Here is a 21,698-nt window from a genome sequence, read left to right as displayed (position 1 = left end):
AAGAAAAATAGGGTTTTCTTCCGTCCAAAGAAACGGAACTGAACGCAGACGGATGCTAACGGACGTTAGCAGATGCTCATCCGCTAACGGACGCTAGCCCATAGGGAAGCATTGCGGTCCGTTAACGGACGTCCAAAAAACGGACGAACGGAACGGACGTGTGAAAGAGCCCTTAATGATCTGCATTATCTGCCCATGCGATGTGCTCACAAAGTAAATAAATATTGTGTATCATCTAAAGTTCACATCTGGCACATTCCCGTGTCATAAATTGCATCATCTATTCAAATATTTCCAAACAGAGAAGCGGATAAGAATGCATTCACACTCCGTAATTAGCTGCAAATTAGGCAGCCCCATTGAAAGTAATGGAAGACTTAACATGATATTAAAGGCTCATGGGTTGCACAGGGACCATGTGACAGGGTAGTCCCGACCTCTTCTCAGGTCCCCAGCCAGCACTCCTGGCCCCTCCCCCTTGCTGAGTGTCTCCATTGCAAGCCTGTTTGACATGGGGGCACCATTTGTGCTCACTCCAGAGCCACCTCTGTGTCCATAAGACACAGAGCATTACCCCCCCCCCCCTCCCACACTGTCTGACAGCAGAGGGAGACAATGGCTCCCACTGAGCTTGTTTCAGCCAACGAGGAGGGAGAGACCCCACCAGAGCCACTGCACTTGTGCACATCATCACTGGATCAAGATTGGGCTTGGGCAAGTACTTACAACCACTTTAAGGCCCTCAGTTAATCGCACCCACTCACATGTGATCACTCATGCAGTAATCAGCCCTGTACACAAGACTGTCTGCATCTATGGCTGATTACTTGTATTGCTGCTTGAGAGAGAAAATACATGCAAGTGTGTGCAATTAGCTGCGAGAAGGGGCAGCCTCCTGCTGCTTTCAATGAGTCTGCCCACCCGCAGCTAAATGCAGGAACCCTCGCTGGGGTTCGCTCAGTTAAAGGGGTTGTAAACCCTCATGTTTTTTCACCTTAAAGCGGTTGTAAAAGAAAAAAAAATGTTTCCTTTAAAAAAACAAAACATGTTATACTTACCTCCACTGTGCAATTCGTTTTGCACAGAGTGGCCCCGATCCTCGTCTTCTGGGGTCCCTCGGCGGCTGTCTCTGGTCCTCCTCGCAAGTACTGACCAACCATGCGAGCGCGCTCACGTGATACAGCGAGCGGCCATAGCCACTCACTGTATCACTCGGCCCCGCCCCTCGGCGCGCCGCGTCTCTGGATGTGATTGACAGCAGCGCCAGCCAATGGCTGCACAGCTCTCGATCCATCCGCTCTAGCCAATCAGCGACCAGGCTGAGCGGCGAAGAGGATCTCGAGACCGCGCGGGACTTTCGACGGGTCAGGTAAGTAAAACGGGGGCGGGGCCAGCAACATCGGATGTTTTTTCACCTAAATGCATAGATTGCATTAAGGTAAAAAAATGTTTTTCATTTATAACTCCTTTAATACATCCTATGCATTAAAGTGAAAAAACACCTTGCAGTCACCAGCCCCCCGTTTTACTTACCTGAGCCCCGAATTTCTGTGGGCACAATCCCGCGTCGCTTTCTCCATGGCTTCTTAGCTCTTCATTGGATAGATTGATAGCAGCGCAGTCATTGGCTCCCGTTTCTGTCAATCAAATCCAATGATGCGGCCACCGAGGGCCGAATCATACAATCAGCGTCTACGGACACCGAGTGTATGACACAGGGAGCGTGCCCGCAAGGTAACCCCCTCGGGAGAGCTCTTCCCAGAGGGGGTTAGCCACTCTGTGCAAAACAAACTGCACAGTGGAGGCAAGTATGTGTATTTTTTATTATAATAAATAACAAACTTGAACCTTTAATATCACTTTACCCACTTTGATGGGCACATATACCCCCATCCTGCCCAGGCGAAATTTCAGCTTTCGGTACGATCTGAATGACAATTGCGCGGTCGTGCGACGTGGCTCCCAAACAAAATTGACATACTTCCCCCCCCCAAAATAGAGCTTTCTTTTGGTGGTATTTGATCACTTCTGCGGTTTTTATTTTTTGCGCTATAAACAAAAAAAAAGCGACAATTAAAAAAAAAAAATAATAATAAAAGGTTTGCACAAAAGTCATAGCGCCTACAAAATGGGGGATAGAATGACATTTTTTTTTTACTAGTAATGGCGTCGATTTGTGATTTTTATTGGGACTGTGACATTATGGCGGACACATCGGACACTTTTGAGACCATTCACATTTATACAGCGATCAGTGCTATAAAACTGCACCGATTACTGTATAAATGTGACTGGCAGGGAAGAGATTAAAACTAGGGGCGAGGAAGGGGTTAAATTTGTTCCCTAGGAGCGATTCTTACTATGGGGGGGGAATGACTGGGGGAGGTGACCGATCTGTGTCCCTATGTACAAGGGACACAGCATCGGTCTCCTTCTCCCTGACAGGACGTGGATCTGTGCATTTACACACACACAGATCCACATCCTTGGCTGTGTAACGGCCGATGGCGGGTACCTGGAGGACATCGCGGCCGCCAGGCACACGCATCGGCACCCCAGTGGCCGGAGGAGCCGAGGACGTCAATAGACATCCTTGCGGCATTGTAGAGCCACCCTGTGGCCGTCAAACTGCAATGGCCCGGATACGAAGTGGTTAATTGCAGGAGTTCAAAAATAATTCCAAGCAAAACTTTTTTTTTTTTTTTTTTAGTTCATACAGAGTGGGAAATGTCGGTCTGTGCCAAGGTTAAAACACACAGAACTAGAATAAAACTTCCAAAATCAGATTTCTAAAATTCTATACACAGCTGTGTTCAACTAGCAAGCCAATCGGGGTTCTAATGCTTTGCACAGTGTGGTCAGTGAATAAGCTTAGGCTTCATTTCCACTGGCGTTTTTACAGACACTCTTGTTAGCCTTTTTTACAGCTTAAAAACGCCTGTCCATGTTTATTTTGTAAAAAAAAAAAAAAAAAAACGCTGCGGTAGCGTTTTTGAGCGTTTTTTAATGTCTGGCGTTTTTACAGCTCTATTGCGCCTATGCCATTTGCAGCTCAAAAACGCCTATGTGGGCATGATGCCATAGAATAACATGGACAGGCGTTTTTAAGCTGTAATGAAGCCTTATAGGACTGGATAGTAAAGAGATAATCTAGTAGTCAATGGGACACTGGTCTTTCATTGGCCAATCAAATGCTTTCAAAGAAGAGATGACTGAAAGAAGCAGAACCTCAGCAGCCTATAGGCACCAATCGATGAGGGACATCAGAATGATCTTTAGGCCGCATTCACACCTGAGCATAGCGTTTTCGGTCGTTTTTCCTGGCGTTTTGTCGCGCGTATTAACACGTATTTGTGCGTTTGCATACAGCGTTGTCCGACGTTTTTGAACTTTGTCGTTTTTATTTTAGCCAATAGGAAAAATGCTCATCGCTTTCATCATTTGTTGCTATGTTTGTAGATTTTTTTGGGTGAATATTCTATTTCACAGAACAGATTAAAGCAACAAAACGCCTGTAGGAACGCTCATTGTTGCGTTAGACGCTTGAATCAAGTGTTTCTATTAGTTTCTATGAGAATACAAATGTTCAAAAACGCCCAAATCAGCCCGATTCGCGCGACAAAAAGGGTCCAAAACTTGTTTGAGCTTCAGGCGTTTTGGAGTGGAGATGTAAACCATCTTCATAGAGAATAATGTATTTTTCTTTCCCCCTCTAGCATTTTATAGCTTCAGGCTTCAGGCTACAAAACGCTCAGGTGTGAATGCAGCCTTAGAGGATAATAAAATATGCACATAAAGGATTCTGCTGGGGTTTATTTTTTTTATTATTTATTTTTTTAGGCTTGACCTCAGCTTTAACACTAAATAGGCCCAGTAAAGCTTGTCACAGCAGTGTAAAAAATAAAAATAAAGGAGGAGGTCAACTGCACCTCTCAAGAGAAAAAAAAGAAAAGAAAAAAAGACCCCCAACCACCACAAACCCTGTAAGACAAAAAGGCATAAGGAGCTAGTATGCATAACATACCAGCTCATTATGAAATACTTACCTCTACTGAAGCTGGTGCAGCGGCCCCGCACACTGCTATGATCAGTGACATGTCTAGACATCTAAAGAGTTATTTCTGGGTTCGCGGGCTCAGGCGCTGTGATTGGCCGGAGTCACGATAATGCATGCGAGCGGGAGCAGCCGGTCACGGCACAGCTGCTGAAGAAACACGAGTGGCCCGAAGACGTCGGCACAAGCATATATGATAAATATCTCCTAAACCTGCATGGTTTAGGAGATATTTACAGGAAAAATCCCAATAAAAAAAAAACACACACACACACACGACATAAAAATCAATAATGTATTTTTCCATTAGGTATTTAAGATTTTATTTAGGAATATTATTTGTGTATTTTATATCATTATTACTAAATTTGAGTAGAAAAAAAAAACAAACATGAAAAAAAAGAAGAAAAAGAAAAAAAAGAAAAGAGCTTTACAAAAACTCAACAATCTGCAACAATACAATTTAAGCTAGATAAAAGCTCCAAAGCCTTTCTGAGCTTCATTACTGGGCACTTAAACCCCCTTCCTGCCCAGACTAATTTTCAGCTTTCAGCGCTGATGCATTTTGAATGACAATTGCGCGGTCATACAACACTGTACCCAAATTATATTTTTATAATTTTTTTCCCCCACAAATAGAGATTTCTTTCGGTGGGGTTTGATCACCTCACCTCTGTGGTTTTTATTTTTTGCCCTATAAACAAAAAAAAGACGTACAATTTTGAAAAAAAACAATATTTTTTACTTTGTTATAATAATTATCCCAATTTTTTTTTCAACTATTTTATTCCTCATTTTAGGCCGATACGTATTCTTCTACATATTTTTGGTAAAAAAAAACAAAAAAACGCAATAAGCGTTTATTGATTGGGTTGTGCAAAAGTTATAGTGCCTACAAAATAGGGGATACATTTATGATATATTTTTTACTAGTAATGGCGGCGATCTGCAATTTTTGACAAGCCTGCGATATTGCGGCGGACACATCGGACACTTTTGACACTAGTTTGGAACCATTCACATTTACACAGCGAACAGTGCTATAGTAATGCACTGATTACTGTAAAAAACTTGACTGGCAGGGAAGGGGTTAACACTAGGGGGCGAGGAAGGGGTTAAATGTATTCCCTGGGAGTGATTCTTACTGTTGGGGGAGGGGACTGACTGGGGGAGGTGACCGATGCTGTGTCCCGATGTACAGGGGACACAGCATCAGTCTCCTCTCTCCCTGACAGGACGTGGAGCTCCGTTTATACACAGAGCTCCACGTCCTTGTCTGTCACTGCCGATCGCGGGTACTCTGCGGACATCGCGGACGCCAGGCACGCGCATTGGCATCTCAGCGATGGGCACAGTTTTTCCCCACGCGCGGGGAATGAAAATAAAAGGACGTCCACCCGGCAGTTGAGAGCCGCGCTGTGGACGTCTTTCGTCTACAGCGTGGGTCTCAAGTGGTTAAGGACAAATCCTATTTCTGTCATTTGTTGTTTACAAGTTTAAATTTGTATTTTTAATGCTACAAAATTACTTAGAACCCCCAAACATATATATATATATATATATATATATATATATATATATATATATATACACACACACACACATTTTTTTTTTTTTAGCAGAGACCCAAGAGAATAAAATAGGGATCGTTGCAATACTTTATGTCACACTGTATTTGCACAGCGGTCTTACAAAATGCAATTTTTTTTTTACATAACCCTTACTAATGAGATTGTCAATGACTGGATTCCTTGCTAGCTACAGGCAAACCAGAAAAATCCCTCCACTTACCCAAGCTGGTGGGCTTGATGAGGATATCGAGAACATCATAGAAGGGAAGACTTTTGAGATGGACATCCGGGTGAACAGGTGGGATTGGAGGCGAGAGCTGCTGGATGTCAAATTGAGGTTTGGTGTCCTGCAGGAGTACCATTCCTAGTGGGGATTGTGGAGAGTGAGGCATTACAGAGGTTGAAGGTAGCGAGTGGATACCAGTGAGATCAGAGTCCACCGAAGAATTACTGTCCAGGTTGAAGACATTAGATCTCAGGCCCGGGACGCCGTCTAATGTCCGGGGGAACCTCCTCCGGTACAGCTCCTTGATTTTAATCTGAACAGCGGGACTGCAGCCATTCTTCAGCAAGTGAAGGGCCCTCATGAGAAGATCGTGCTTGCGACCGCTTTTGTTGCGTCCCGCAAAGCCCAACAACACCTGGAGTTCTGACACTCGGAAACTGGACACCATATTCTAAAAGAAAAAAAAGAAAACAAACTGTCAGAAGAGCTGAACAAAAAAGCTAAAGAATCCATTATTACAAGTTTTAAAAATAAGAGAATCGCATTGATGTTAAAGAGAAAGTAAACCCTCATTCAGTTGTCTTTTTTTTTAAAACCCTGCAAGAGAAAGTCATAATGAGCTAGTATGCATAGCATACTAGCTCATTACGATTGACTTACCTGAGATCGAAGCCCTCCAAAGTTCTCCTCCGTGCCCTCCACCGCCATGTCTCCTCCGATCTTCTTCCTGTTATCGCCGCTCCAGCGCTGCGATTGGCCGGAGCGGCGATGACGTCATAGACATTGGTGCCCGTTTTTGTGAAAATCTCCTTAACCACTTAAGCCACGGACCTTTAGGCAGCTAAATGCCCAGGCCAGGTTTTGCGATTCGGCACTGCGTCGCTTTAACAGACAATTGTGCGGTCCTGCGACGTGGCTCCCAAACAAAATTGGCGTCCTTTATCTGTGTGTATGACTGTGTGTCCCAAGCGTGTCATGATCCTACGGGGTAAAATGACCGCACCAGCCAAGCAGACTCTGGCTGGAAAAAGCGCCCAGAGGCGATTCAGTTCGCATGAGTTGCGCTATACAAGTCATTCATCTATGCCGCCTATCAGTGCCCATCTATGCCGCCTATCAGTGCCCATACGTTTTGCCTATCCCTGCCCATCTGTGATGCCTATCCCTGCCCTGTGGTTAAACAAAGATGACCCAGCGTGGTCCCCACCAATAGGTGTGTCTATAACCACTTCCATACCGGGCACTTATACACCTTCCCACCCAGACCAATTTTTAGCTTTCAGCGCTGTTGCACTTTGAATGACAATTGCGCGGTCATGCTACACTGTACCCAAACGAAATTTTTATCATTTTGTACCCACAAATAGAGCTTTATTTTGCTGGTATTTTCTGCAAAAAAAAAGAAAATTTAGAAAAAAAAAAAAAAATTTTTTTGTTTCCATTATAAAACATTGTAAATAAGTATGTTTTCTCCCTCACTGATGGGCACTGATGGTACTGCACTGACGGGCACTGATGGTACTGCACGGATGGGCACAGATAGGCGGCACGGATCGGCACAGATAGGTGGGACGAATGGGCACCGATAGGCAGGACGAATGGGCACTATCGTATGCGTTGTACTAATGGATACCAATCAGTGCCAAACAATGCCTGCCAATCAGTGATGCCCATTGTGGGCACTGATTGGCATCCATTGCGGCACTGATTGGCATCCATTTTTTGTCATTGTCATCCCTGGTGGTCTAGGGTGGCATACTTTTTTTTTGTTGCATCCCTGGTGGTCCAGTGGGCATCCTCGGGGGGGGGGGCTGTGCTGATAATCGATCAGCACAAACCCCCCCTGTCACAGTAGCAGCCGATCGGCTCTCCTCTACTCGCATCTGACAGACGCGAGGGAGGAAAAGCCGATTACTGGCTGTTCCTGTTTACATTGTGATCAGCCGTGATTGGACACGGCTGACCACGTGGTAAAGAGTCTCTGTGAGAGACTCTTTGCCTTGATCAGTGTTGCGGGGTGTCAGACTGACACCCTGCAACAACGATCGCCGCGATGCGCGCCCCCGGGGGCGCGCAGCGGCCCAAAATCCTGAGGACGTCATATGACGTCCACTCAGGATTCTACAACCACTTTGCCGACGTCAATTTGTCATTGGCGGGCGGCAAGTGGTTCAGGAAGTAGGATAACTGGGCCAGGGTGTCCAGGGGGAGACGCGCAAGGGAATGGGGCTTAAGTCTTCCTCTATTTGTATCCAGTCCTTGAGTTTGTAATGACAGTGCCAGTCAATGATTCTAGTGACATGGGCTGCGAAGTAGTAGTTTTTAAAGTCGGGGGTGCCCATACCTGCCCTATGTTTGGGTAGTGCCAGCAATTTGGCTTTAATTCTTGGGGGTTTGTGGACCATATATTTTTTTATTATTATTATTATTATTATTATTATTAATAAAAATGCCATAAATCTACCCCCTATTTTTTTTTTGACACTGTAACTTTAGTGCGAAACAATCAATATAAGCTTATTGTGATTTTTGTATACCAAAAATATGTAAAAGAAAATATATCAGCCTAAACTGATGAAGAATTTTTTTTTTTTTAGTGTGGATATTTTTTTTGTTTATAGCGCAATAAAAATAAAAGCCACAGAGGTGATCAAATACCACCCGAAGAAAGCTCTATTATTTATGGGGGGGGGGGGATGCAAGTTTCGTTTGGGTACGTCTTACGACCGCGCAATTGTCAAATAAAGTGACGCGGTCAGTGAAAGGGTAAAATCTTCCTGGACTTAAGCGGTTAATTACCACCTTTATTATCCTTAGAACTCGTGTAATGTGTTTGGGTGTAGAGGGATGAGGTGGCAAAACCCTACTCCCCATCGTGCCACAGATTACTACCCCCCCAGCACTGTGCCACAGATGCTCCCCTCCCCCCCAGTCAGTGTATGACATTTACCCCTCCCCCTGGCACTGTGACAGTGGATTGCCCCCCTCCCCCTCTGAACCAGACACCATGACATATCCCCCTCCCCCTCCGTACACAGCAGACTCCCCTCCCCCTCTGTCCCCGGTACTATCTCTGGGCCCGGGGATCGGTGAGAGGAATGACGTCATCACCACACACACACCGGGCCGCCTCCATCACTGCAGAAGAAGCGACGGCCGCCCTGCCCCCCTCCTCCGGTGCGGCCACCCCTCCCCCGCTCTCACCCTCAGCTCCTCGGGATCCGCCATCTTCTCCCGGTACCATTCCTGCGCTCGGCGGGGATCACGTGACCTTGGGGCTTAAAAAAGCTCCGCGTGGGGGATGGGTTGCGCCGGGCACGCGCATATGCGCGCTCCCGCTCGTCAAAGACCCGCCCCCAAAAAAATAAAACGGCCACGTGACCCCCTTCAATCAAATTCCCTGCCAGGCGGGACGGCTAAGCTTGTCATCCAATCAGCTCTCCCGAATAAGCTTAAAAAAAAAAAAAAAGGCGGGAAAATGTGCCTCAGGCAGGGCCGCTGGGACATGAGGCAAATATGAGCACTGAGCAGTGCTGAGTGTGAGAGAAAAGGTGGCTGGTCACCTCATATAGAATAATCAGACTGTAATCAAAGAACTACACCCCCTCTTACCTCAGAGGGGTTACATACATTTAAATAAAGACTACCTCACATAAACAAAATCATACTCTTCCATCTAACTATAGAACTTCATGCACAAAAAAAAACTGCTTTAGAAATGCTAGACAAAATACGCAAAAGTTTTAGTGTTTTTTTTTTTTGCTATCATTTAGCAGTGTTTTGTGCAGCGTGTAAGCCACATTTAGTAACTTCAGCGTTGGAGCGGGGCTGCCGGCGTCCTTAACAACCAATGAATAGCTGGTTGTTAAGGAGCGGCCCGGGAAGCCAGCTGCCACATCCTTAATAAAGTGGAGTTCCACCCATAAATATAACATTACATCAGTAGTTTTAAAATGTCATTAGTCCTTTACGAAATTTTTTTTTTTTTTTTAGATGCCTTCAAAGTGTTGTTGCTAGGCAGAATAGTTAATCTTCCCACTTCCTGCACCTAGGTGCTTAATGCTTCCTAACCTACACCGCACAGACTCCTGGGAATGTAGTGGGTGTAACTTTCCAGGAGTCTGTGCACTCCCCAGTCTCAAAGAATCATGTGACTTGGACAGCACAGGTGCTGAAACCTGATCTGACACTGCTTGTGCAGCACTGAGCATGTGCGAGATCTGCAAGGCTGAAATCCAGGAAGTCATACAGTCTGACTTCATGATGCCCACACTTAAGATGGCCCCAGTCAATTTCTATTTTATAAAGTGTCTAAATGCTGTAACAACCTAACAAAACGGACCTTAGTTTACAGACTAACTTTACTAGAATACATTAAGCTTGTGTATTACAGGGGTATTTATATTTAAAAAGTGAAATTGTGGCCGGAACTCCGCTTTAACAACAGATAAGTCATCACCTGTCAGCGAGATTCCCCCAATTTTTTTTTCCAGCAATAAAATAATGTGAAAAAATGGCATGGGTCCCCTTCAATCCATACCATGCTCGGATAAGGGCCTAGTATGGATTTTTTTTATTTTTGCACTTTTTTTTTACATTTTTTTTTTTTATCACTTTTATTCCTATTACAAGGAATGTAAATATCCCTTGTACAGTGATACCTCGGTTCACGAACGCTTCTGTTCACGAACAACTCGGTTCACGAACAGAAAAGTTCATAAAAATATGCTCCGGTTCACGAACTCCGCCTCGGTTCACGAACAGGAGCCGCGGCCATTTTAATGCTATTTTCAGGCTGTCACATGGTCGTGACTTCCTGTAGGAAGACCGTGGAGAGAAGAAGACACACAGAAAGAAGTACTGTGAGTACTCTGCAAACATTTCCAAAAAAAGTGCGCTTGTAAGACCGCTGCGCAAATACGGTGTGACAAAAAGTATTGCGATGACCGCCATTTTATTCTCTAGGGTGTTAGAAAAAAAAATATATAATGTTTGGGGGTTTTAAGTAATTTTCTAGCAGAAAAAAACTGTTTTAGTCTTGCAAACACCAAATCTGAAAAACACCTAAGGTCTTTAAGTGGTTAAAATGAAATTTGGGGACATATTTTTTCTTTACTAGTAATGGCAGCAATCAGCGACTCTCTGCCCGTCGCCGCCCGCCTCACAGCCTGTCAAGTCTTACTCTTCGGGCCCCGGCTACTACTGGATGGGGAGCGGAGGAAGATCACTCCGCCAGGGAAGGCAAGGAGATAGGCAGGTGACTGGCCAGGATTTGAGCCAAGGCAGAAGAACATGCGAGCGACGCTGAATGGGCATGCACCCGAAACTGAAGAAATATTCCCTCCACTCCGACCAGCACATGATCATCAGAAAGGGGCACAGATAATGGAAAAACTACAACCCCCCTATGCTAGTAGGCACGGTGGAGCGGGGGGGGGGGGTGTAATTCAATTTTTTTTATTTTAATTGCCCCTGCCCCCTATTAAATCCAATCTGGGGACAAAACCAGGGACAGACTTGGTCTGGGGACAGTGTCCTCAATCAGAGGACTGTCCCCTGAAACTGGGGATGTCTGGTCACCCTATCTTTATGGAGAGATGAGGGGTCAATAAGACCCCGCATCTCTCCTCCAGGCTGGAAAGCATGAGATCGGGAAAGAAATTCATGATCTCGTGCTTTCAGCCACGATTGTGGCTTTGTTTACTTCCGGGTACCGAAGGTCATAGAAATGACCGGTGACCATTTGGTCACCGGAAACCTCTATGCTCTTTATTTGGCGTCAGGCAATTCATTCTCCGGGCCTCCGATGGCACGGGAGAGCCCAGAGAAGCACCAGATGGCGGCGGAGGGGGGATGTCCCCGGATCGCTACCCTCCTTTCTTCTTTTTTTTGTAAAGGGCCCCCCGCTTCTCAATTCGCAGCAGCCCCCCCCCCGCTTCTCAATTTTAGTAGGCGGCAGCACCCCCCCCCCCCCCCCGGTTCTCTGCTCAAGGGGGCCCATGCCTGAAGCTGTGTAAGGGGCCCCATAATTCCTGATGGCTGCCCTGCTCTTGGCTAATACAAAAACGTTAAAAACCTTTAAAATGCTTGGAAAATGCTGTATAAAAACACGCAACAAAACACCCCAAAAACATGCATAAACGCAATGCTCTGGTGTGAATGCAGCCTTATGGAAAAAAATGGGGGAACTTTTTCGGCATCAGAAAAATAAACCTTCTCATAAATCATCCAAAAAAACATAATATTTATAAATGACGCTGCGCTTTTAAAAACATATAGCTGGATTCATAAAGACGGCCTTAACTTTGCGGCGGCGTAGTGTATCGTGTTTACACTACGCCGCCGTAAGTTAGCGAGGCAAGTACATGATTCACAAAGTACTTGCCTGCTAAGTTACGGCGGCGTAGCGTAAATCGGGCGGGCGTAAGCGCGCCTAATTCAAATTCGGCTGAGGGGGCGTGTTTTATGTTAATGGGGGGTGACCTGACGTGATTGACGTATTTTACGAACGGCGCATGCGCCGTCCGTGTACAAATACCAGTGTGCATTGCGGCAAAGTACGCCGCACGGTCGTATTGGTTTCAATGTGGACGTAAATTACGTCCAGCCCAATTCACGGACGACTTACGCAAACAACGTAAAATTTTCAAATTTCGACGCGGGAACGACGGCCATACTTAACATTACTATTCCAGCTATTTGATGGAATAACTTTAGGCCTGAAAGTGTGTTACGTAAATGGCTTATCTTTACTGCGTCAGGCAAGCGTACGTTAGTGAATCGGCGTATCTACTCATTTACATATTCTAGGCCGACCGCAATGGAAGCGCCACCTAGCGGTCAGCCTAAAAAGTACACTTTAGGATACGATGGGGTAAGACACTTACGCCGCTCGTATCTGAGCCTAATTTACAGAATACGCTTAAATTTGTGTCGGCGCAGCCTAATACGCCAGCCTAAGTCTTTCTGAATCCACCTAATATACAGTAAAACCTTGGTTCGAGAGTGTTTTGGAAGACAAGCAAAATGTTTTAATAAATTTTGCCTTGATATACAAGCGATGTCTTGATATAAGAGTAGCGTCATGTCACAACTGAGTATAAAAAAGAAGAGAGGAGCCTCCAAGTGTAGCAATATGTAATGTAATGAAGGTACAACATTTAGAAACTTATTGCTACACTTAGAGGCGCCTCTCTTCTCTTTTATACCCTGTAAAAAAAAATGCTTTGATATACAAGTGCTTTGGATTACAAGCATGTTTCTGGAACGAATTATGCTCGCAATCCAAGGTTTTGCTGCACTGTATGCCATATGTTGATTTTTATATTTCTAATTTTAGCTAAATGTAGGTTTTAGGAAACAGATTGCAAATCCTTCTTGATTTTAACCGCTTCAGCCCCGGACCATTTTGGTGGTCAAAGACCGGGCCACTTTTTGCGATCCGGCACTGTGTCGCTTTAATTGACAATTGCGTGGTCGTGCGACGTGGCTCCCAAACAAAATTGACGACCTTTTTTTCCCCACAAATAGAGCTTTCTTTTGGTGGTATTTGATCACCTCTGCGGTTTTTATTTTTTTGCGCTGTAAACAAAAAAAGAGCGACAATTTTGAAAAAAGCTATGGGCCAGATCCACGTAGCGCGGCGCTTTTTTACGTCCGGCGTAGTGTATCTCAGATACACTACGCCGCCGTAACTTACAGCGTATTTCCCGTATCCACAAAGAATTTGCGTCGTAAGTTACGGCGGCGTAGTGTAAATGTGTCGGCGTAAGGGCGCGCAATTCAAATCACTAAGTTGTGGGCGTGTTTTATGTTAATACGTCTTGACCTCACGTAAATTACATTTTTTTTAACGGTGCATGCGCCGTCCGTGGGGGTATCCCAGTGCGCATGCTCCAAATTAACCCGCAACAAGCCAATGCTTTCGACGTGAACGTAATTCTACGCAAAGCCTTATTCGTGAACGTTTTCCGCAAACAACGTAAACGACGGAAAAATCTACGCTGGCCCGACGGCCATACTTAACATTGCATACGCCTCATAGACCCAGGGGTAACGTTATGCCGAAAAAAGCCTTACGGAAACTACGTAAAAAATTGCACCGACTGGACGTACATGTGTGGATTGGCGTATCTAGCTAATTTGCATACTCAACGCGTAAATTGACGGAAGCGCCACCTAGCGGCCAGCGTAAATATGCACCTTAGATCCGTCGGCGTACTAAGACGTACGCCAGTTGGATCTAGCCCAGCTTCAGGCGTATCTTGTTTTGTGGATACAAAACAAAGATACGCCCGAGCAACCTAGAAGTTACGCGGCGTATCAATAGATACGCCAGCGTAACTGCTTCGTGGATCTGGCCCTACATTTTTTACATTTTGCTATAATAAATATGCCCAAAAATTATATATAGGAAAGATTTCTTTCTCAGTTTAGACCGATACATATTCTACATATTTTAGCTAAAAAAAAAATCACAATAAGCGTATATTGATTGGTTTGCGCAAAATAGGGGACTTTTTTATGGCATTTTTATTAATAATTTTATTTTTTACTACCGTAGTTATGGCAGGGATCAGCGATTCTTATCATGACTGTGACATTATGGCGGACACATGGGACACTTTTGACACCATTTTGGGACCATTGTCATTTTTACAGCAATCAGTGCTATAAAAATGCACTAATTACTGTAAAAATGACACTGGCAGTGAAGGGATTAACCACTAGGTGGCACTGTAGGGGGTTAAGTGTTCCCTAGGGAGTGATTCTTACTGTTAGGGGGCGTGGCTACACGTGACACGTCACTGATGACTGTTCCCGATCACGGGGAACGGTCGTCAGTGACAGTGGGCCTGATTTACTAAGCTATGTGCGCTGCGCTGGTTCATGCATTAATTAGTACTCCGGGTGGAGGCTTAATCAGGCGCATGAACCAGCGTAGCAGCCGGCGCATTGAAACTAATATGTAAAGCCGCGCCGAACTCCCTATAGAAGTCTATGGGAGAAATCAAAAGTGTTCATTTTAAAGGCTAATCTGCAAGTTTTGTCCTAAAAAGTGTTTGGGGACCTCAGTCCTGCCCCAGGGAACATGTATCAATGCTTTTTTTATTTTTTAAAACGGCCGTTTTTTCGGGAGCAGTGAAATTAATAATTCTTAAAGTGAAACAATAAAAGTGAAATATTCCTTTAAATTTCGTACCTAGGGGGGGTGTAATGTCAGCATGTGAAATAGCGCATTTTTCCCGCACTTAGAACTCCCCCTGCACAAAGTGACATTCTGAAGGAAAAAAGTCATTTAAAAATTCACACGCGGCTATAATGAATTGTCGGCTCTGACAATTCTAAAGGGATTCATTCATAAAACAAACAAAAAAATGTGTAGGGGTTCCCCCAAATTAAATTACCAGGCCCTTCAGGTCTGGAATGGATATTAAGGGGAACCCCGCCGTAAAAAACAAAAAAAAAAAAGACGTGCGGTTCCCGGCAAATATCCATTCCAGACCCTTCAGGTCTGGTGTGGATTTTAAGGGGAACTCCACCCCAAATTGAAAAAAAAAATGGCGTGGAGTCACCCTAAAAATCCACACCAGACCCTTATCCGAGCACGTTGACCTGGCCGGCCGCAGAAAAGAGGGGGGGACAGAGTGCGGCCCCCCCCCTCTCCTGAACCGCACCAGGCCACATGCCCTCAACATGGGGAGGATGTCCCCATGTTGATGGGGACAAGGGTCTCATCCCCACAACCCTTGCCCGGTGGTTGTGGGGGTATGCGGGCGGGAGGTTTATCAGAATCTGGAAGACCCCTTTAACAAAGGGGACCCCCAGATCCTGACCCCCCCCCTGTGTGAAATGGTAATGGGGTACATTGTACCTCTACCATTTCACCCCAAAAAAAATGTCAAAGTGATAAAAATGACAGTAGCCGGTTTTTGACAAATCTTTTAATAAAGTCTTCTTTTCTTCTTTCCTTCGGGGTTCTTCCGCTGCTTCTTCTCGTCCACATCTTGCCCGACATCTTCTTCTATCTTCTCCGTCCGTCCTTCCGCCTTCTGGTACCGCATCTTGCCCGTTGTCTTCTCCGTCCGCCTCCTCGTCCGCATCTTGGGTCTTCTGCGGTCTTCTTCTCGGTCCGCCACCTTCTCGTCCCCTGCGTTTGAATTGTAATTGGCCGCCGTTTTCCCGCTCCTGGGACCCGCCCCCCTCTGACGCCACAAGTAAACTCCTTAGAAGGTCATGTGCGTCAGAGGGGGGCGGGGTCGCAGAGCGTCACACAGCGGGGGAATTCAATTTCAATCGCGCCGCCCGGAGAAGAAGTTCCCGCCGTGTCACACTCATGTGACCCCGCCCCCCTCTGACGCACATGACCTTCTAAGGAGTTTACTTGTGGCGTCAGAGGGGGGCGGGTCCCAGGAGCGGGAAAACGGCGGCCAATTACAATTCAAACGCAGGGGACGAGAAGGCGGCGGACCGAGAAGAAGACCGCAGAAGACCCAAGATGCGGACGAGGAGGCGGACGGAGAAGACAACGGGCAAGATGCGGTACCAGAAGGCGGAAGGACGGACGGAGAAGATAGAAGAAGACGTCGGGCAAGATGTGGACGAGAAGAAGCAGCGGAAGAACCCCGAAGGAAAGAAGAAAAGAAGACTTTATTAAAAGATTTGTCAAAAACCGGCTACTGTCATTTTTATCACTTTGACATTTTTTTTGGGGTGAAATGGTAGAGGTACAATGTACCCCATTACCATTTCACACAGGGGGGGGGTCAGGATCTGGGGGTCCCCTTTGTTAAAGGGGTCTTCCAGATTCTGATAAACCTCCCGCCCGCATACCCCCACAACCACCGGGCAAGGGTTGTGGGGATGAGACCCTTGTCCCCATCAACATGGGGACATCCTCCCCATGTTGAGGGCATGTGGCCTGGTGCGGTTCAGGAGAGGGGGGGGGCCGCACTCTGTCCCCCCCTCTTTTCTGCGGCCGGCCAGGTCAACGTGCTCGGATAAGGGTCTGGTGTGGATTTTTAGGGGGACTCCACGCCATTTTTTTTTTCAATTTGGGGTGGAGTTCCCCTTAAAATCCACACCAGACCTGAAGGGTCTGGAATGGATATTTGCCGGGAACCGCACGTCTTTTTTTTTGGGGGTTTTTACGGCGGGGTTCCCCTTAATATCCATTCCAGACCTGAAGGGCCTGGTAATTTAATTTGGAGGGACCCCCTTTTTTTTTTTTTTTTTAATGAGCAATGACTCTATTCTTTATAGCCATGAGTACTTTAACCACTTGCCCACCGGGTTAATTCTGGCACTTCTCTCCTTCATGTGAAAATCACAATTTTTTGGCTAGAAAATTAATCAGAACCCCCAAACATTATATATTTTTTTTTAGCAGACATCCTAGGGAATAAAATGGCAGTCATTGCAATACTTTTTGTCACACCGTATTTGCGCAGCGGTCTTACAAGCGCACTTTTTTTGGATAAAAATCACTTTTTTGAATTAAAAAATAAGACAACAATACATTTTGCCCAATTTTTTTCTATATTGTGAAAGATAATGTTACGCCGAGTAAAATGATACCCAACATGTCACGCTTAAAAATTGCGCCCGCTCGTGGCATGGCGTCAAACTTTTACCCTTTAAAAAACTCGATAGGCGACGTTTAAAAAATTCTACAGGTTGCATTTTTTGAGTTGCAGAGTAGGTCTAGGGCTAGAATTATTGCTCTCACTCTAACGATCGCGGCGATACCTCACTTGTGTGGTTTGAATACTGTTTTCATATGCGGGCGCTACTCGCGTATGCGTTTGCTTCTGTGCGCGAGCTCGTCGCGACGGGGCGCTTTAAAATTTTTTTTTGGGGTTTTCTTATTTATTTTTATTTAGTTTTATAATGTTTTACACTGAAATAAAAAAATAAAAAAAAAATTATCAGTTTTCTTCCTATTACAAGGAATGTAAACATCCCTTGTAATAGGACTAGTGTGTGACAGGTCCTCTTTATGGAGAGAGGCGGGGTCAATAAGGCTGGAAAGCATGGTATTGAAAAAAAAAAAAAAAAGATCTCATGCTTTCAGCTGCAATCATGTTCGTTCACCACAGTGGTGTAGTGTATAGCACTTTGACCTAGCAGCAAAAGAGTCGTTGGTTCGAATCCCGCCCGTGACAGCATCTGCATGGAGTTTGCATGTTCTCCCTGTGCCTGCGTGGGTTTCCTCCCACAATATAAAAACACGCTGTAAATCGGTTCCGGTCTAAATAAGCCCTAATATGCAGTAGTATATTAAGGTTTGGTTCTGCCCTAGGCCTGACTACATATCTGCACCTCCTAATAGAAAAATGACCCACCCCTTCCTGTCAAGGTCACACCCTGTTTTTGTATAACCCCGCCCAGTAATTTTCAGGGGACCCACACACTAGTTCTGGGGGGGCACTGGATTCCCTTAACCACTTCCATACCAGGCACTTACGCACCTTCCCGCCCAAGCCAATTTTCAGCTTTCAACACTGTCGCACTTTGAATGGCAATTGCGCGGTCATACAACACTGTACCCAAACAAAATTGGCGTCCTTTTTTCCCCACAAATAGAGCTTTCTTTTGTTGTTATTTGATCACCTCTGCGGTTTTTTTTTGCGCAACAACTAAAAAAAGACTGCAAATTTTGAAACAAAAAAACCTTTTTCTTTTTTTAGGTTAATTTTTTTGTAAATAAGTTTTTCTCTTTCAATTACGGGCACTGATATGGCGGCACTGATGGGCCCCGATGAGATGGCACTGATGGACATCGATGAGGTAGTACTGACGGCACAGATGAGGTGGCATTGATTGGCGGCGCTGCTATGCGGCACTGATGGGCACTCATAGGCGGCACTGATGGGCACTCATGGGCGGCACAGATGGGCGGCACTTATGGGTGGCACTGATGGATACTTATGGGCGGCACTTATGGGTGGCACTGATGGATACTTATGGGTGGCACAGGTGGGCACTGATAGGTGGGCACTGTGCATGGATGGGCACTGTGGGGTGGCACTGATTTTCCCAGTCAGTGCCCATTTGTGGGCACTGATTGGCATCTTTTTTCTTATTTTTTAATGCTTTTTGTTTTTTTGTTCTATATTTTTTTTGTTTTTGCACACCCTGGTGGTCCAGGGTGGGCATCCCTGGTGGTCCAGTGTGGTGATCCGAGGGGGGGCTGCGCTGATAAACAATCAGCGCGAACGCCCCCTGTCAGGAGAGCCGCCGATCGGCTCTCCTATACTCGCGTCTGTAAGACGCGAGTGAGGAAGAGCCATCGATGGCTCTTCCTGTTTACATCGTGATCAGCCGTGATTGGACACGGCTGATCACGTGGTAAAGAGTCTCCGTCTCCGTGAGAGACTCTTTACCGAGATCGGAGATGCAGGGTGTCAGACTGACACCCCGCATCACCGATCGCCGCGCTGCGTGCCCCCACAGGCGCGTGCGGCATGAAATCCTGCAGGACGTCCTGTCAGGATTGTGTAACCACTTCCCGGACGTAAATCGGCCATAGGCTGGGCGGGAAGTGGTTAATTTGCATAGTTTTTCTCTCACTTCCTGTTTGGCTATGGGGCAGGAAGTGAAGGCAAATCTCCCCAATTGGACACAGATAATACAAAATAAACTGACAGGGCCTATAACCCTCCCTCACTCTATCCAAAATGAAAGAAAATAAAACTTGTTGATTATAGTTCTTGTCAGGGGCGGACTGACCATTGAGTCACTCGGGCACTGCCCGAGGGCCCCATGCCACTAGGGGGCCCCATCCGGGTTGCCAGGCTCAGTAAAACCAGGGACAGTATGTAAAAATCTGTGTTTTTTTTAGATCTGTCCCTGATATGTCCGAAAATGACATGCTTTTAATGTGAATATCCCAAGATTTTAGCTGCCCGCCTCTGCACTACCTCCTGGCGTGGTGGTCATCTGTAAGCCAGAGGGGCCCCATAATCTTCTATTGCCCAGGGGCCACATGAGTTGTCAGTCCGCCCCTGGTTCTAGTTTAAGCACAAATTTCATAGAGTTTTATTGAGAGCCCTAAGAAAATATAACCATGCCAATAGGCCAGGATACAGCGTTGCTAATATGTAGGAATGTGTGTGTTAGAGCACCCCACCCAATGTTAACTAAAAAATTATTAATTTGCAAATAAGTATTATCTGCTCATTTTTTTGGGGATGTCTGCACCCCTGATAGTGACAACATTTGTGAGGTGTCTTCACCCTTTCTAATTCATTCACTTCCTGTCACATAGCCAAACAGGAAGTGAGGGTAAAACCTTACTAATATATTTTCTTGTGGACACAGATCAATCTAAATAGTTTCCCATTATGTAAATTGCACTCTAGCATTTTGCTGTGTACACCCCAAATTATTAGGGATCTTGGACTTTGGGGTCCATTTACTAAAGGCAAATCCACTCCTACAAGTGCAAAGCAAGAAAGAAAACAAAACAACTTTGCTTCTACAGGATTGGATGTTAAAACCATCAGTGCTTCCTCTCTGATTTTCAGCAACTATGCTTGTACTGCAGAGTGGCTTTGCCTTTACTAAACCCCAAACTAAATAATCATTTGGGGCAGGGATCCTCAAACTACGGCCCTCCAGCTGTTGTAGAAATACACATCCCATGAGGCCTTGTAATGCACTGACATTCACAGACATGACTAGGCATGATGGGAATTGTAGTTCCTGAACAACTGGAGGGCCGTAGTTTGAAGACCCATGATTTGGGGTGTACACAGCAGTGCTGGAGTGCAATTTGCTTAATGGGGACACTAGTTAGATTGACCGGTGTCCCCAAGAAATGACACTGGTAGGGTTTTAACCTCACTTCCTGTTCAGCTGTGTGACAGGAAGTGAAGCCAATTTTAAGAAAAGGGACACAAAGCTCAACACAAAAATAAAAAAACACAAAGCAGGGGTTCTAACACTCACTTGGCTTCCCTCAAACACCCACAATTTGAATAGGATTGCCTTGCGCTAGATTTAAGCACAGTGCTGTAAATCAGCACGTCAAGCCTGTCCACCAATAGCAAACCCCCCCCCCCCCCACAGGCCATGTTTGCAGGTTTTCCTTCATCTTGCACATGTGCTTTAAAATACAGTCTGGACAGCAATTCTTGATAAGAGAAATCCACAAAACATGTCCTGTCGGGGGTACTTGAGGGCTGAGGACCACTGCAGAATAAATAAAATACTTACCAGTTTTTGTCTTTAAAGTCAGGGAGAATAAACATGGCAAACATTTCATGATTACACACCAGGAAAGAAGCTTAGACAAAAATCACACATAATTTGTTAGGCCCAAACCTAGTTCAGCTGCAGCTGTCAACATATGTAGCATGAAAAAGTAACAAAAGACAAACTTAACAATTTTAAAGTAATTTTTATTGGTCAACAAAACAAGGAAAGCAAAAAAAGACAAACAAAAATACATTTCAAAATTCTAATTAACCATAGCTTTACACATTTTTCATAAAATAAGGCCACATAGACAAATACATCAAAGTGAACATTATTTAAAAATAAACCAAAACCATTGGCAAAATAAAACAAAACCCATGCAACAAACCACATTTGTGTTTAGCAACAGCATTTCTGCCAGCCTGCCCCTTCTGAGGGCAGCTGAGGAATGATCGATCCAAGCTTTTTATAACAGTGCTAGTAATGAATCAATTGAAATCACATGAACAAATTGCAGTCTCTAGTTTGGGTGAGCTTGTAATTGGGCACACCTGCAATTAACCCAAACCACGCTCTATGAGCATCCAATGAGTGTTTTTCACCTTTTAAAAAGAAAGGATATTTTTTTTCTAAGTGTTTGAGCATG

General features: G+C 45.3%; 1 protein-coding gene across 3 annotated transcripts in view; it reads right to left on the bottom strand.

Moving 5' to 3' along the window:
• Positions 1–9,207, bottom strand: part of PIAS2 (protein inhibitor of activated STAT 2) — a 58,296-nt gene extending 49,089 nt beyond the window's left edge. For all 3 annotated transcript variants that reach the window (XM_040336461.1, XM_040336470.1, XM_040336480.1), the window contains exons 1-2: positions 9,056–9,207; positions 5,846–6,302 (exon numbers count right to left, since the gene is read on the bottom strand). In XM_040336461.1, the coding sequence (XP_040192395.1) occupies positions 5,846–6,302; positions 9,056–9,079 (481 nt within the window). In that variant the 5' untranslated portion in view covers positions 9,080–9,207. The remainder of the gene's footprint in view (positions 1–5,845; positions 6,303–9,055) is intronic.
• Positions 9,208–21,698: the final 12,491 nt, after the last annotated feature.

This window comes from Rana temporaria, chromosome 1 (assembly GCF_905171775.1).
Source record: "Rana temporaria chromosome 1, aRanTem1.1, whole genome shotgun sequence".
Classification (NCBI taxonomy): Eukaryota; Metazoa; Chordata; class Amphibia; order Anura; family Ranidae; genus Rana; species Rana temporaria.
This window is presented reverse-complemented; position numbering and strand designations above follow the sequence as displayed.